General features: G+C 40.5%; 1 protein-coding gene across 2 annotated transcripts in view; it reads right to left on the reverse strand.

Moving 5' to 3' along the window:
• Window positions 1-386: 386 nt before the first annotated feature.
• ARHGEF26 (Rho guanine nucleotide exchange factor 26) overlaps window positions 387-12,893 on the reverse strand; it is a 187,166-nt gene continuing 174,659 nt past the window's right edge. For both annotated transcript variants that reach the window (XM_088447687.1, XM_088447688.1), the window contains exons 12-15: window positions 11,089-11,295; window positions 7,100-7,167; window positions 3,773-3,877; window positions 387-2,564 (exon numbers count right to left, since the gene is read on the reverse strand). In XM_088447687.1, the coding sequence (XP_088303813.1) occupies window positions 2,422-2,564; window positions 3,773-3,877; window positions 7,100-7,167; window positions 11,089-11,295 (523 nt within the window). In that variant the 3' untranslated portion in view covers window positions 387-2,421. The remainder of the gene's footprint in view (window positions 2,565-3,772; window positions 3,878-7,099; window positions 7,168-11,088; window positions 11,296-12,893) is intronic.

The following is a 12,893-nucleotide window of genomic DNA, read 5'->3' on the forward strand; positions in this document are numbered from 1 at the left end:
CATGGGGGGAGGTGAGTTGCTGGTGTGGTGGGGGGTGTCATTACTATTTTGTCATAATGTTATGGGGGCGTTACTGTTTGGGAATAATGTGCTCTGTAGAATTACTGTTTTGGCATAATGTGCTCTAGGGGGCATTACTGTTTTGGCATAATGTAGAAGGGGCATTACTACTGCGTGGCATAACAATGTTACAACTTGACTGTGGGGAGATCCATTTGTATATTTACACTATCTCACTGTTTGAGTAAAAAGTAACTTTTTCTCAGACTTTGTTTTTTACTGATTATAGTTCACCCAAAACTGCATTTTCAGTTTAAAGCGTAAATGGTGAAAGAGCCTTGTGTAGGGGCATAATAAATACACAACACAAAGTTACATTCTTAAAATCTTTTATATACAGTGATAAATGATAAAACAGTATTCTGTATTAGGATTTGAGTACAATGTCATTAATCTAACATGTAAATTAAATGGTGACCAGTCTCCAGTTTAAAACTTACAATGATATTACCTATGTTCAACAAGAGAAACAAGGCACGTAGCGATTGGCCCCAAATCAGCTGCTAGTGACCCACACTGTAACGTAATGAATCATTGCACAGCGAGGCAAGGTCATACTTATCATACATATAATTCATACAGATACAAAACGTTGTAAACAATGCCCCCTTATAAGAATAACACAGATGATGGCGCACTGGGCCTCACCAGCTATTGTGGCTGCAGAGCCACGAGGTGTCATACATCTGCTGTCACCTATAATGCATTTTATTGCAGAAACTTAATCACTGTAGAGTTTTGTACCCGCTGGTAACGCAGGGACGGAACAATTAGGGTATTTAATGTATCATTATTCTTTGTTGTAAAAAGTAAACTACTTATTCCAACATGCTTTGTTTTTTAATATCCTCCTTCCTAATTTCTAACAATAATAAATAATATGATCCAGTGATTTTAACATTGTTCCTTTTAGTCATAGTTAAGGTTGGTTTACAGTATCCTTCTTTGCCAAGGATATACTGTGCGTGCTTTAATATATAGTAGGGAAAGACTTCTAAGACACCTTCTCTTATCCAGGTTGACATCTCTCTGATTTGCCCTCCTAAGCAGCTGGGGCAAAATTAAGGAAATACGGGATCACAACCCTAACTCACATTTATCAAAGAGAATGGGCAGCTTGCAATGAAAGCTTTGTCTGCCTGCTAGCACCAGGGTGCCCTGACAACTGCTGTAGTTCTTCCAGACAGGCAGTGTGGTGGTGGTAGGAAGCCAGTTTCATGTGTCGCAGTCCCAAGTGGGCACAAAGTGTTACGTGTGAGTGTGTTGTGTTTATTTTAATTAGATACACACCGGATGCATAGCAAAAGTTAAAGTACAACTGTGCATACAAGTGGAATACATAATTCTTTAGCAAAAAGAATTGAGCTACTATTCTAAGTTTCCTCTTTGTTTCTCAACCGGCAAAGAAAGAGCATTAAAATGAAGGAAACACAGATAGTGTAGTAAACTTTCTGCTATGTTGAACATATTGGATTAAATTATGCAGATTTTTTGTATAAATAAGGTCACTAAATGAACAGAAAAGTCTGCATAATTACATCCAATATTCCCAACAGGGCTGAGTTTACTACACTATCAGCCTCCTTGTTTTCTCTAACTCTCTCTCGTTTGTTTGGAAGAATTATTTTACATTTTATAATCAATTTGTGTATGACTTTTACAATAAAATATCATAAATCATGTCTATAACCTCAGGAATGTATTGATGGCTGTCACATAGATAGTGTTTGGAAGGACAATTGTTTCGGTCATCCTATGCTCAATGCGGTTTGTATTGTGAAGTACATAACATGAAACTGTCACTGGGCAATCTTGTAAACCAAAGCAAATAATCATAGACCTGCACTTATTGCTGGCCGATGTTGTCCTACTGTTGCCTTGATACATCGTCTCAACCATGTGACATTTTACTATCCTAAGTACTAATATGCTGTTTTCACATATGAATTCCCATTTGTCATACACTTGTAACTCTAAGCAAGACCATCAGGTGTACCTATATAACCAGGGGAGAGTTCTATGGAGGATCCTTTCCCAGACAGTGACAGCTGATGGGAGAAGTCTCCATGTGTCGGCGTGCAGCCTTGGTCACTATGCTTTAGACTTCTAAACGCAGCAAGGAAGGTAAACTGTCCCTTTGTGAAATCCAGAAATAACAGAGGGGGTAAAAAACGGATCTGATGAGTAGGGAACTACATGATGTCTTCAGTCCAAACACAGAGCGAAGTTTACTTGTACAGTATGGCGTCAGGTTGTGCAGTTCAACAGCAAAACATATGGTAACTCATTTCCTCCACACAGTGCTGCTACTATAGTGCAAATCCTGCAGTCAATAAGTGATCAATAACATGACCTTAGGGCTTACACATTAGTTTCCAGTGCAAGCAAACGTCCCATTCGTTCCATGTTCTTTTCTATTGTAGCCTGACAAGTTATTTCCTTTGCACATTCAATGGGAAACCAGCCTCTTTCTCCGTCCCTCAGTCTTTCCCCTTCATACCATCCTGGAGAGCAAAGGCAATTAGCAAGGATTAATAATATTGTCTGCATATATTATGTTATAAGCGTCCAAGGGCCTAATTCAGAGATTTACATAAGTCTGGTATTTACATAAAACACTGATGTGTGCAGATCTGTTTCTGCTACGTCTGTTGCGGTGCCCCAAAGCCGCAGCAGGACTGACATAAAGCGGGAGGCAGCAACAGGGAGCGTTCCAGAAAACGGGCATGTTGGCCCCATTTTCTGGGTGTACCGAAGCCAGTGGCTGCATCCTTGGACGCATCTTCACTTGCCCCGGCAGCGTGATTTTGCTGGACATCCTGAGTAACCTGGGGGTTACTCAGCTGTCCATTATTTACACAGTTGATCCAATGCTGTGACTTTGGACACAGCAGCAGATCATAGAAGCTGGCACAGCTGCTACATTATAACATCCATCTATAACTCAGGCCCTACATATGTGTGCGCTGCATCTAAGCACATACTGTGCACAGTATTGAGATCTAGACCTTGGTGCGCAGCAATCCTCAGTGTGACGTTTACTGGACTTGGTGATTGAGTTATTAAAAAAAAAAGTTAAAGTCAAGGGAATAAAAGCAGAGTGTGAGGTGTGAGAAATAAATAAATATACGGAATAAGACTAATTCTACTATAGGGACAATTCCTTAAAACCTGAAAGTGTTCCAACAATTCAGCGACTGTTCACAGCTATCTGTTTCCGTTTGTTATAATTTATTATTATTATAGATGCATACATACATCTCCCAGGTACAATCACCCCAGTGAAATGTCTATGTTCCATATAACAGAATTAGGATGATGCTGTATGTTGACTTAAGGTGGGTACACACTTGTGCGACCGGCAATCGTGCCGATGACCATGGACATTGCATGATTACCGGTACACACTGCAGCGATTAATGGACGGAACGATCACTTGTTCCGTCCTTCATTAAGATGCAAGGCGCCACATGCAATATTGTCAGGTTTGATGTGCAGCACATGTGACCACGGGAGCGCACATATCGTGTATACACACTGCACAATATGTTGTTCCAATTTGGCCAAATCGGAATGACATGGCTCCAGTGAGTACCTGCCATTAGAATACAGATAATAATTCTCTTCTGCTCCTGCATGGCTAGCCTAGAAGTTACAGTGTGACAGCATAAAGCAATGATACAAATAACAACATTATGATACTGCTACCCACCGTCATTTATTTTCTGATAAACCAGAACAACATCAGCGACTTGTAGAGATAATTCATCCGGCTGCTTTGCTGTGTAGGTCCGAATGATCTCAACTTGAGTTAGTGCTATAAAAATAAATGATTGGCATCTTTAGTAAGCCAAGATAGGTTGTTTGACCAAAGAAATAAAGTAGGAGACATATGAATACCAACTGCAGTGTGTGCAGCATTTATCATGTTTATTATAATATACAGATCTCAAAGTGGTTTATTTCTTTGTTACTCCTCCATAAACTGATGCCAAATCATCACTATTACTGTTATTAGTAGTATAGGATCTCGTTTGAATGGATTTTTTAAGACCATAATATTTCCACATTTATTTATATATATATAACAATACCCATGCATTGCTTTGAAATTAAAATAATTAAAAGGATTAATAATACAAACAGATGATCTAAGTAAGTGGTGTGGTTATAAGTGATGTGGTTAGTGGGATAGGTGGGGCTGTCATCCAAGCAATTGACAGTCTGTATAATAGTTTAGCTGCAGAGTTCTGATGTTTAATTTTAGGAGAATGAGACAGAGCTATTTAACAGCTTTCATAGACAATATTAGGAAGGACAGAGGTATCTGGTAGTGAATCTAATGGTATAAATTCACAAAAGTTGTGATTGTAAAAACAAAAACTGGAAAAATACCTTTTTGTAGGTAGTCTTAAATGTAATTTTGGACATAATATATGGACCAATTGAATTGATTTAATTACCAATTTGGTCACACATGATTGAGGCCTGCTGGTGCTTGGTAGGATAGGAAAATGAATTGCACACAAAGCCAATGGCAGTCATGCTTAGTACTGATGTGGTGGATTTCAGGGGCCACATGCTACAATGTCTCAGTGGAATGTGTAAAACATTAAAATGTGGACGTAAATTATTTATTGTTCAGGAATCTTAAATGGATTAGTTTCTTTTTAAGGTTGAACAGAAGATTTAAAAAAAAAAAAAAAAAACTTTACTCATCGCTCCACGATGCCAATATGTACTAACAAATAATGTGCATATGTACCCCTGTACTGTCACAGATAAAGGAATCAATCCTATTGTACCTATAGAGTAATTTAAAATGTAATGTATTTCTTAAGTGCCTAATATTCTTTTGTGTGGCTGAATCTCGCAGCTCAGACATAGGCCCGTATTCAATTTGAGGCAAAAAGTCCGGATCCGAGATTTTTCTCAGATGATGTAATTTTTGCCTGTTTTGCTTTTACCCCGTATTCAATTTGAAAGACTTTCCGCCTAGGCAGAAAGTCAATGCAATGTAACAGGCGAAAAAATTTCGCCAATGAATACCAGGCGGAAAAAAGTGCAGAATTGGTGTTTTGGGGTGTAACGTTGCGGGAACCCCCCTGCAGCCTTCAGACAGTCCCCCAAAGGTAAACTATGTAAAAAAAAAAAACACTTAAGGACACCCCAAAAAAGGACTTTGAAAAAGGGGGTGAAAAAAAAAGTATTGGGGTACAAAGTTAAATACTAGCGAACTTGACTCTGGGGGGGTCCCCAAGTATGCCCCAAGTTTTTTTTTTAATTGCAGGTGCTTGCGGCAGGTGGATTTTTCACGATTTTTTCAACTTTACTTTAGCAACTTTTAAATATGCTGACCCCCATTTTCAAGTACCCCAAATTTGCTGGGATAAGTTATTTTCTGGAAAAATACCCCTGAATACTATTCTGCACCACGTATAGAAAAACGCTATTTAGCAGCTATTAATGCCATTTGAAAAGACCAAATACCTTCAGCAAGCCAAATCGGGGGCTAACCATAGTTAACCCCCATGTCAGAGCATCTTTTGGGGGGTGTCAGGCTGATTTCCCCAAATCTGACAGTACTAAACAAGCCTACAAAACAGGCGAAAGGTCTGGGACGCGAAAAAGTATCGCGGCTCGGCTCAAATTGAATATGGCTCTTAATGGCATGAAGGTTGTAGAGGGAAGACTGAAATCTCTACACTTTGGCAATGTGTGTTGAGGGCAAGCACATGTCCCTGCCACAGAATGTTCTGATCGCAATGGCAGGCTTAAATACAATCATGCCTGCTAACCACACCCAAACTGATTCATATGCTAGATCAGTGAATCAATCTGGTCTTGTTAAAAGAGACAGGGGGCTGGATTACCTGAGAGTGAGTTAACACTGTAAAGTCTTTTTTTTATAACTGTATAAAGCATTTTTTTTTCAATACTGTCCCCAATATCTTCATATTTGTTAGTGACTTATACTGAATCAGGTTTAATTAGCTACTACTTACATCATTTAATAAATAATTTAAAAAATCTAAATGTTTGAAACAAAATATTATCCAGTTTGGTGGTTAAATGTCATGCTCTATTCAAGATGCCTGTTATCTTCTGAAATACTGTAACGTACAGATAAGAGCTACCACTGTAATACATCCCCCAGCTGCCCTGAGTTGTATACAGACTGTATGTGCTCTGCCTACTGTCCTACAGTCCTAATACAAAGTAAGCGGTTAGGAGGAACCAACCAGTCACCGTCAGCTAGACACATCCCAAAGAAGGAAACAGTTCTAGGTGCTGGTGAGGAAGCATGGAAGTCTCAGTGACAACTCTCCCAGAACTGATGCATAATTGGCACTTACAGTACAGATAGAGTGTGTATGGTGGGTCATTAGCAGCAATAGGGGTAACAACAGGTTACAGTATGGATCGCAACTGTGATTATGCACGCAGTCTCACTGTGAAGATATGCTAATTCTCTGCGATCGCTATATCGTCGCAGTACAACATAAGGATGCCCACCCTACCTTACACACATCTGTAATACTTAGCAAGACTGCAAAACCATCGGTAACATCGAGTACAATCGTAGCCTTATGCACATGTTCTGACCTTTGTAAGGAATTGCTTAACCTCATTGCACGCAGTGAAATGCCCAAGCTGCGTATGGCATCGCAGTGGCTAATTTATGCACGCCCCTTGAATGGCGTTCAAATGCACTAGTACACCTGCGTTTCGCCGATCAATACGGAGGAAAATTTTTGCATGGCGAAATGACGTCACTCGCGATACTTTATCGCCGAAAACAGCTTTTTGCACCTAATTGAATACAGCCATAAGTATCCTTGGCCTAAATGCTATTAATTTTGAAGCAACTGCTTTACTGTATCAGGGGGATAAACTGTTTTAAAAAATATATCCTTGCCAAATTCCAGTGATATATATATATATTTATATTATTTTTCCTGCTTATACGACACAGTTCACCAACTGAACAGCAGAGGGCAGTATAAGAAAGTAAAAGATCTGTTTAATTCTTTCTTACTTGTTCTATCTGTGCATTTCTTTTCATTGCTCTGGCCCAGTGCAGTGATCCAACGTGCTCGGTCACTTCTGTAAGACACACACATTTTTGATGAACAGATTATTCACATCATGACTACAATGGTATCAGCATTGGAATCAAAAAACAAGTTGGGATTATAAATCAACAACACATATAATAAAACAAAAACATTACTAGCGATGAATAGCAAGTACATACTTTAAACCATGCTTAGTGGAAATAGTTATTATAGTAATTAGCTACAAATCATAGCATTCCAAAATAGCACAAACTGTGGTTTAACAAATACATGGGCCATAACACTTATCTGGAAATGAAACACTGTGTACTGGGACTTTTAAAGGAAAAATAAGTAATGGAATAATACAGACAACCGGTCCAAACGCTCTAATAAAGAATATAGCAAACTGTAAACCTTATAGTTACCTGTCAAATAAAAGATCATGCAAGCATTAAGTATCCTGGACAATCTATATTTTGTCTGTTAATGTATATATTACACATTAGATTTAGACAGCAATATGTTTAAATTGGATTTTAGCAATAATTGAAACATGTTACATTACAGTACAGTCTTAAACACATACCACACTAGATCAACTCCCTGTGCTACCAGAAGACACGTACATGTTTATAAATAATGGAAGTACAGGTTTAGTCTCCCATATCCAAATATTCCGAAATATGGAATATTCCAAAATACAGAATATTTTTGGCATGACTGAGATAATGAAACCTTTGATTTTTGATGGTTCAATGTACACAAACTTTGGCTAAGGTACAAATTATTGAAAATATTGTATAAAATTACCTTCAGACTGTGTGTATAAGGTGTATATAACACAAATGCATTCTGTGTGTATATTTGGGTCCTATTCCCAAGATATCTCATCATGGTATGCGATTATTCCAAAATACCCCTGGTGCCAAGCATTTTGGATATGGGAGACTCAACCTGTACTATTTATTGTGTTGCATGGGTTTCCTCCGATTTACTCCTATTACAGTGGTTCCCAAACTTTTTAGAATCACGGCGCCCTAGAGTATCAGCATTTTTTCCACGGCCCCCCTGGGGCAAAAGTTTCCTATTGAGAAATTCAGCAAAACTTAAATGAAGTAAATTGTGCTTATATATGTCACCCTTAGGTGCAGTCACATGGTGGTTGACAGGGCTCCACTTTTTTTTGTCCACATATTTTTTGATTTGCAGCCATTAGCACTGACTAAAAATCATTTTATTTGTACTGGACCACCACTCCAAGGCAACCCGGCAAGTGCCCTGAGGCACCTAGTTTGGGAACCACTGTCCTATTATATAAAAACATATTAATTGCTTAATTGGTCATCGTATGTGTGTACATCTCCCATAGGGAAACTAGACCAGAAGTTTTACTGGGGGGAGTGGTATGTAGGATCAACAGTCACTATGTGGAATGAATATGTCCAAACTGGAATGCCATGCCAGCACCACTGACATGCCAGCACCTGCATTCTGTGATCAACAGTCACGGTCGACATAGTAACATACTAACTACTTCCCTTACTGGGGTATGGACTACTATCAATACACAAACATTCCATATTTGCCGCTATTTTCCTCCCCTCAGAGAGTTCTCATAGGGAAGATGCAAGTGGCTGCAGGGGAGGATGATGACGTGCATCGCTAAAGCCGCGTATCCACTTGCAGATAGTGGAACGACAGTACGATTACAACATTGTAATCGGTCCTCATCCCCTGTAGTGCCTACATTGAACGATATGTCGTTCAGTGCAGACACCCTGCCTCATCCCTGAACATGGCCAATCTGTCGATATCGGCAGATTGACCGTCATGTTCAGGCGATGAATGATATCGGAAATGACCAGCAGGAGCGCGCATCACTGGTCGTTTCCGACATTAAGCTGACCGATTTATGCACGATTAATGAGCGATTGAACAATTACGATGTCGTAATCGTTCATTTATATCTGCAAGTGGATACGCGGCTTAAGAATGCATAATTGTGCCCAGCCCCACATTCTGCCAGTGTCACTCCGGAATGGGCAAAATGCCAGAGGGTGACCAGCTCTCCTGGGAGTCCATGACCACTCCCCTAAATTTAGGAGTCTCCTGGAGTAGGAAAGGATGACACCGATTGTACAAATCTGCAGAATATGCTGTCGCTATATCAATAAACATAATAACCTATATGTAAAGCGTACACACCTTTATATTGAACAACATTTTACCATGTAGCTCAGGGATGGGGAAACTCCTGCCCGGGGGCCGTATAAGGCCCTCGGTATCATTTGGTCTGGCCCTCTGAGCTTTTTTCTGCTAGCCTCATCTGGCACCCTGCAGCCACAATGTATGCACCAGTGCCTCCTGGATCGTCCTTAGTTTGCTTCAGACGGTCACACTGCTGCCCTTACAGCTCCCCAGAGCATCCTGAAGATGCTGCGGGCATTGCTGTAATCACCGGTGATTGTGGCCCCGTCCCGTGTGGTCTGCACCAGGCCGGCAAATACTGTTCTATATATCAAAATGGCCCTCGACAGAAAAAAGGTTCCCCACCCCTGATCTAGCTCATTCTATATGCTTTCATCACTGGCAGAAACAAATTATACTTTATTATACAGTACATTGAAAAAATAATATGCATGTATAGCTTCATAGAACAAAACAAAACTGAAAGTTTAGGTTGATTTCTTTTCAACACTCTGGCTGATGAAATGAGGCCTGGAGTCGCAGGTTAGTCTGTTAATCCAGTCCCCAGAATCCATACCCATCATTACTGTATTTAGACTGAGCCGAGACATGTAACCACAGCAGGAACCTGCTGTCCAAGTACAGTTAACATTTATAATATACAGTAGGTTCTATTCATGTGTGGGAAGAAATATGAGGACAATGAAAACACAAGCCTGGAAAATAGAGGAGCTGAGATGGATACTGTTCTAGGCCTCAGAAAGGAAGTGTTCTAGCTGGTAATCCCATCAAGTCATGATATGAGAGGCTATAACTCTGCAGCACTTAACATTTACTGACACACTGTCATCTACAATCCACCAGGACTACAGATCATGAGGGTTAAGTGCAGGGAGTGAGAAGATGGAAAATGGATACTTCAGCAACCAAGAGAAAAGCACAAGACTCCCTGAAATGTAAAGATACAGAAAAGAAGCTGGAGTTATAGTAAAGGTCAGAAAAGAGGCAATATAATTGTTGCTGGTTAGCGATATCATCATACACACAGATCATACATCACCAAGGGGTGCATTTGCAGCTGGATTTGCTCTCTGAATGCAAGCAAGGAAAAGCACATTCATGTAATATGTTCAGACTGAGATCTAGATGCATCCGGCTAGAAAACAGCAGCATTTGTGCCAGGTGTACTGTACGTTACTGTGTCAGTGGCTGTGACACTGTAACGTAGCATTTCGCATGCAGATATATCCGTAGTTGCACGCAGAATATAGTCATGCCGCTTTCATTTTCATCAGCACAAGCTGCTTGTGCGTCCTATTGGCATAACTGTGCGAATAAGACACTTTGAGGGGAAAAGTCTGAAAAGTCAATGATAAGACGCTCAGCGCTACAGAGTCGTACGGCGCTCGCGCGTTATCTGTAATGCGACTTGTAGCGCATGGAGGATAGATGTATGTGGACACATCTGTATATTAGGTGTACAAATGTGTATCCTTACGCCTTGTAATCTGGAGTCATTGTAATAGGTAATCTGTCTGTAATATTTATCTATATAGTGCAGATGATATAATGCAGGACTGTGCAGAGAAACCTTGCAGAGAGATCTAATGGCTAATATTTATCTGTCTATTACAGGGCACATAGCGGATACACAAATGCTTACAGTTTGTATAAAGGATGAGAAGGACCCCATTGCAGTTGATGCCTCAAGCATCAAACAGGATAGGCACACTACTGGGGCGTATTGTAATGGAGAACATAGTGATAGATATTTACTTACAGGTTCTCAGTTCCCAGCAGCATCTCCACCTCCTCTCCAGCGTAATTGCTATGGATGGTGAGTGTGAACAGGTAGCTTGCTGAACACTGCCTTGAGTAAAGGATGGGTGTGCTGTTTTTTAATGGAGAAGATGGCTCTTCATTGTCATACTGCTCAACATGAAGCTGGTCCAGCATTGAATAGTCTGTGACGTTGTAGCTCTCGTCACTGCAAGAATAGAACATTTAAGTATATCAATTAGAGCTTTACACTGACACACGTATAAAACAGAGATGAATGCACTATAAATAAGATACTATGCATCTGTGGTGGTGCCTTTAGCAGTGTACTTCAGATTTACCATGTTGTATGGTCCAAAAATCAAACTGTAATCACATTAAATTGCATTTCAGCTAATAATGTCATTAGCTAGCAATAACATGAACATGTGACCAATGCATCAATTTCTTTATCTCTGAACATTTCTGTAAAACCAAATCAATATACAACAGAGACACACATAAGTTACAGTCCAGTAATGCAAATGATTGCACTGAAAATTAACTGTTTAAGTTATAAATAAATTAGTTATTCCATCACACACATTTCAAATTTGATTTGGCGGTGCACAAAGACATGTGCAGAGCATATACCCTAAAGGACAGCGAATGGCTCACCCGGGCCGTACCATTACAATACATACAACTTCAACTGCAAAACTGTCTGAAGAATACTCATCTTATTACACTATGGCTCCAAAACTGTGTGTTTGGCTGCTGGAATTTAGTCTTACATGTTCCTAGCCCTACCCCAGCAACATCATGGCATAAAGCAGGATGAATTCACTTTTGTCATTCCAGCTCTATTCATCTGAAAAAATGCCAATGTACAACTACTGTACAGTGGGGAATGCCTGTTTTGCTGCACAATGCTATTCACCAATAGTTTAGCCGCAGCTTTGCTTACCACTAAAGTCAACCAGCTTCAACTCAATGTAAAATGCAATGCTATATGGTGGCGCTATATAAATAACATGCTGATCCTGCTACTGGACCCAAGGAGCGAGTGAATGGATCATTATTATGCCACCAGCTGCACAGAAAGCCATCAGTATGGCTGGAAGATGGCAGCTATGAGATGATCTTTTTCTTTTTTCTTTTTACAGCATCAATGAGAACCCCCCCCCCCCCCCCCAGGAGAGGGTTAGGGTCAGGCTAGGGGAAGGGGTGGTTAGGGCTTAGGCACCCCCCCAGGGAGGGTTAGGTTTAGGGTGCGAGGAGGGGGGGTTTACGTTAGGCACCCCTAAAGGAGGGTTAGGGAGGGGAGGAGGGGAGAGGAGAGATTTAGGTAGTTTACTTACCTCCGTCGGGATTTGCGCTGTTCGGGCTGCCGGCGCCAGGATTTGAACTGCCGGGCTCAGATCCGGCGGTCATTCATATCGATCCCTTGGGGGTAGGAGGTGGTTATAGTTATGGAGAGGAGGTCAGGAGAGGATTGTATAGAGAATAGAGTAAGAGATGTAAAATAAAATGTGATTGAGGCCTTTGCAGGTGAGAAAGATATGTCTGAATTAAATTGTGGAGGACATGGGGAGCCAGAGCAGGGATTGGCAGAGTGTTGAGGCATATGTGAAGCACTGAGAGAAGAAAATCATTTGTGCTGCAAGTTTGAGGATGGACTGATGCAGGGAGAAGCGAGTAGAATGCCAGACAGGACGCTCAAATAAAAGTGGGAGATACTGAGGGGTAAATTTAATAAAAGTGAGAGATTTTAGAAGTGGAGATGTGGCCCATAGCAACCCATAACAAAATGTGGAAAAAGTGAAG

The sequence above is a fragment of the Taudactylus pleione genome, unplaced genomic scaffold (assembly GCF_031769625.1).
Source record: "Taudactylus pleione unplaced genomic scaffold, aTauple2 ptg000436l, whole genome shotgun sequence".
Classification (NCBI taxonomy): Eukaryota; Metazoa; Chordata; class Amphibia; order Anura; family Myobatrachidae; genus Taudactylus; species Taudactylus pleione.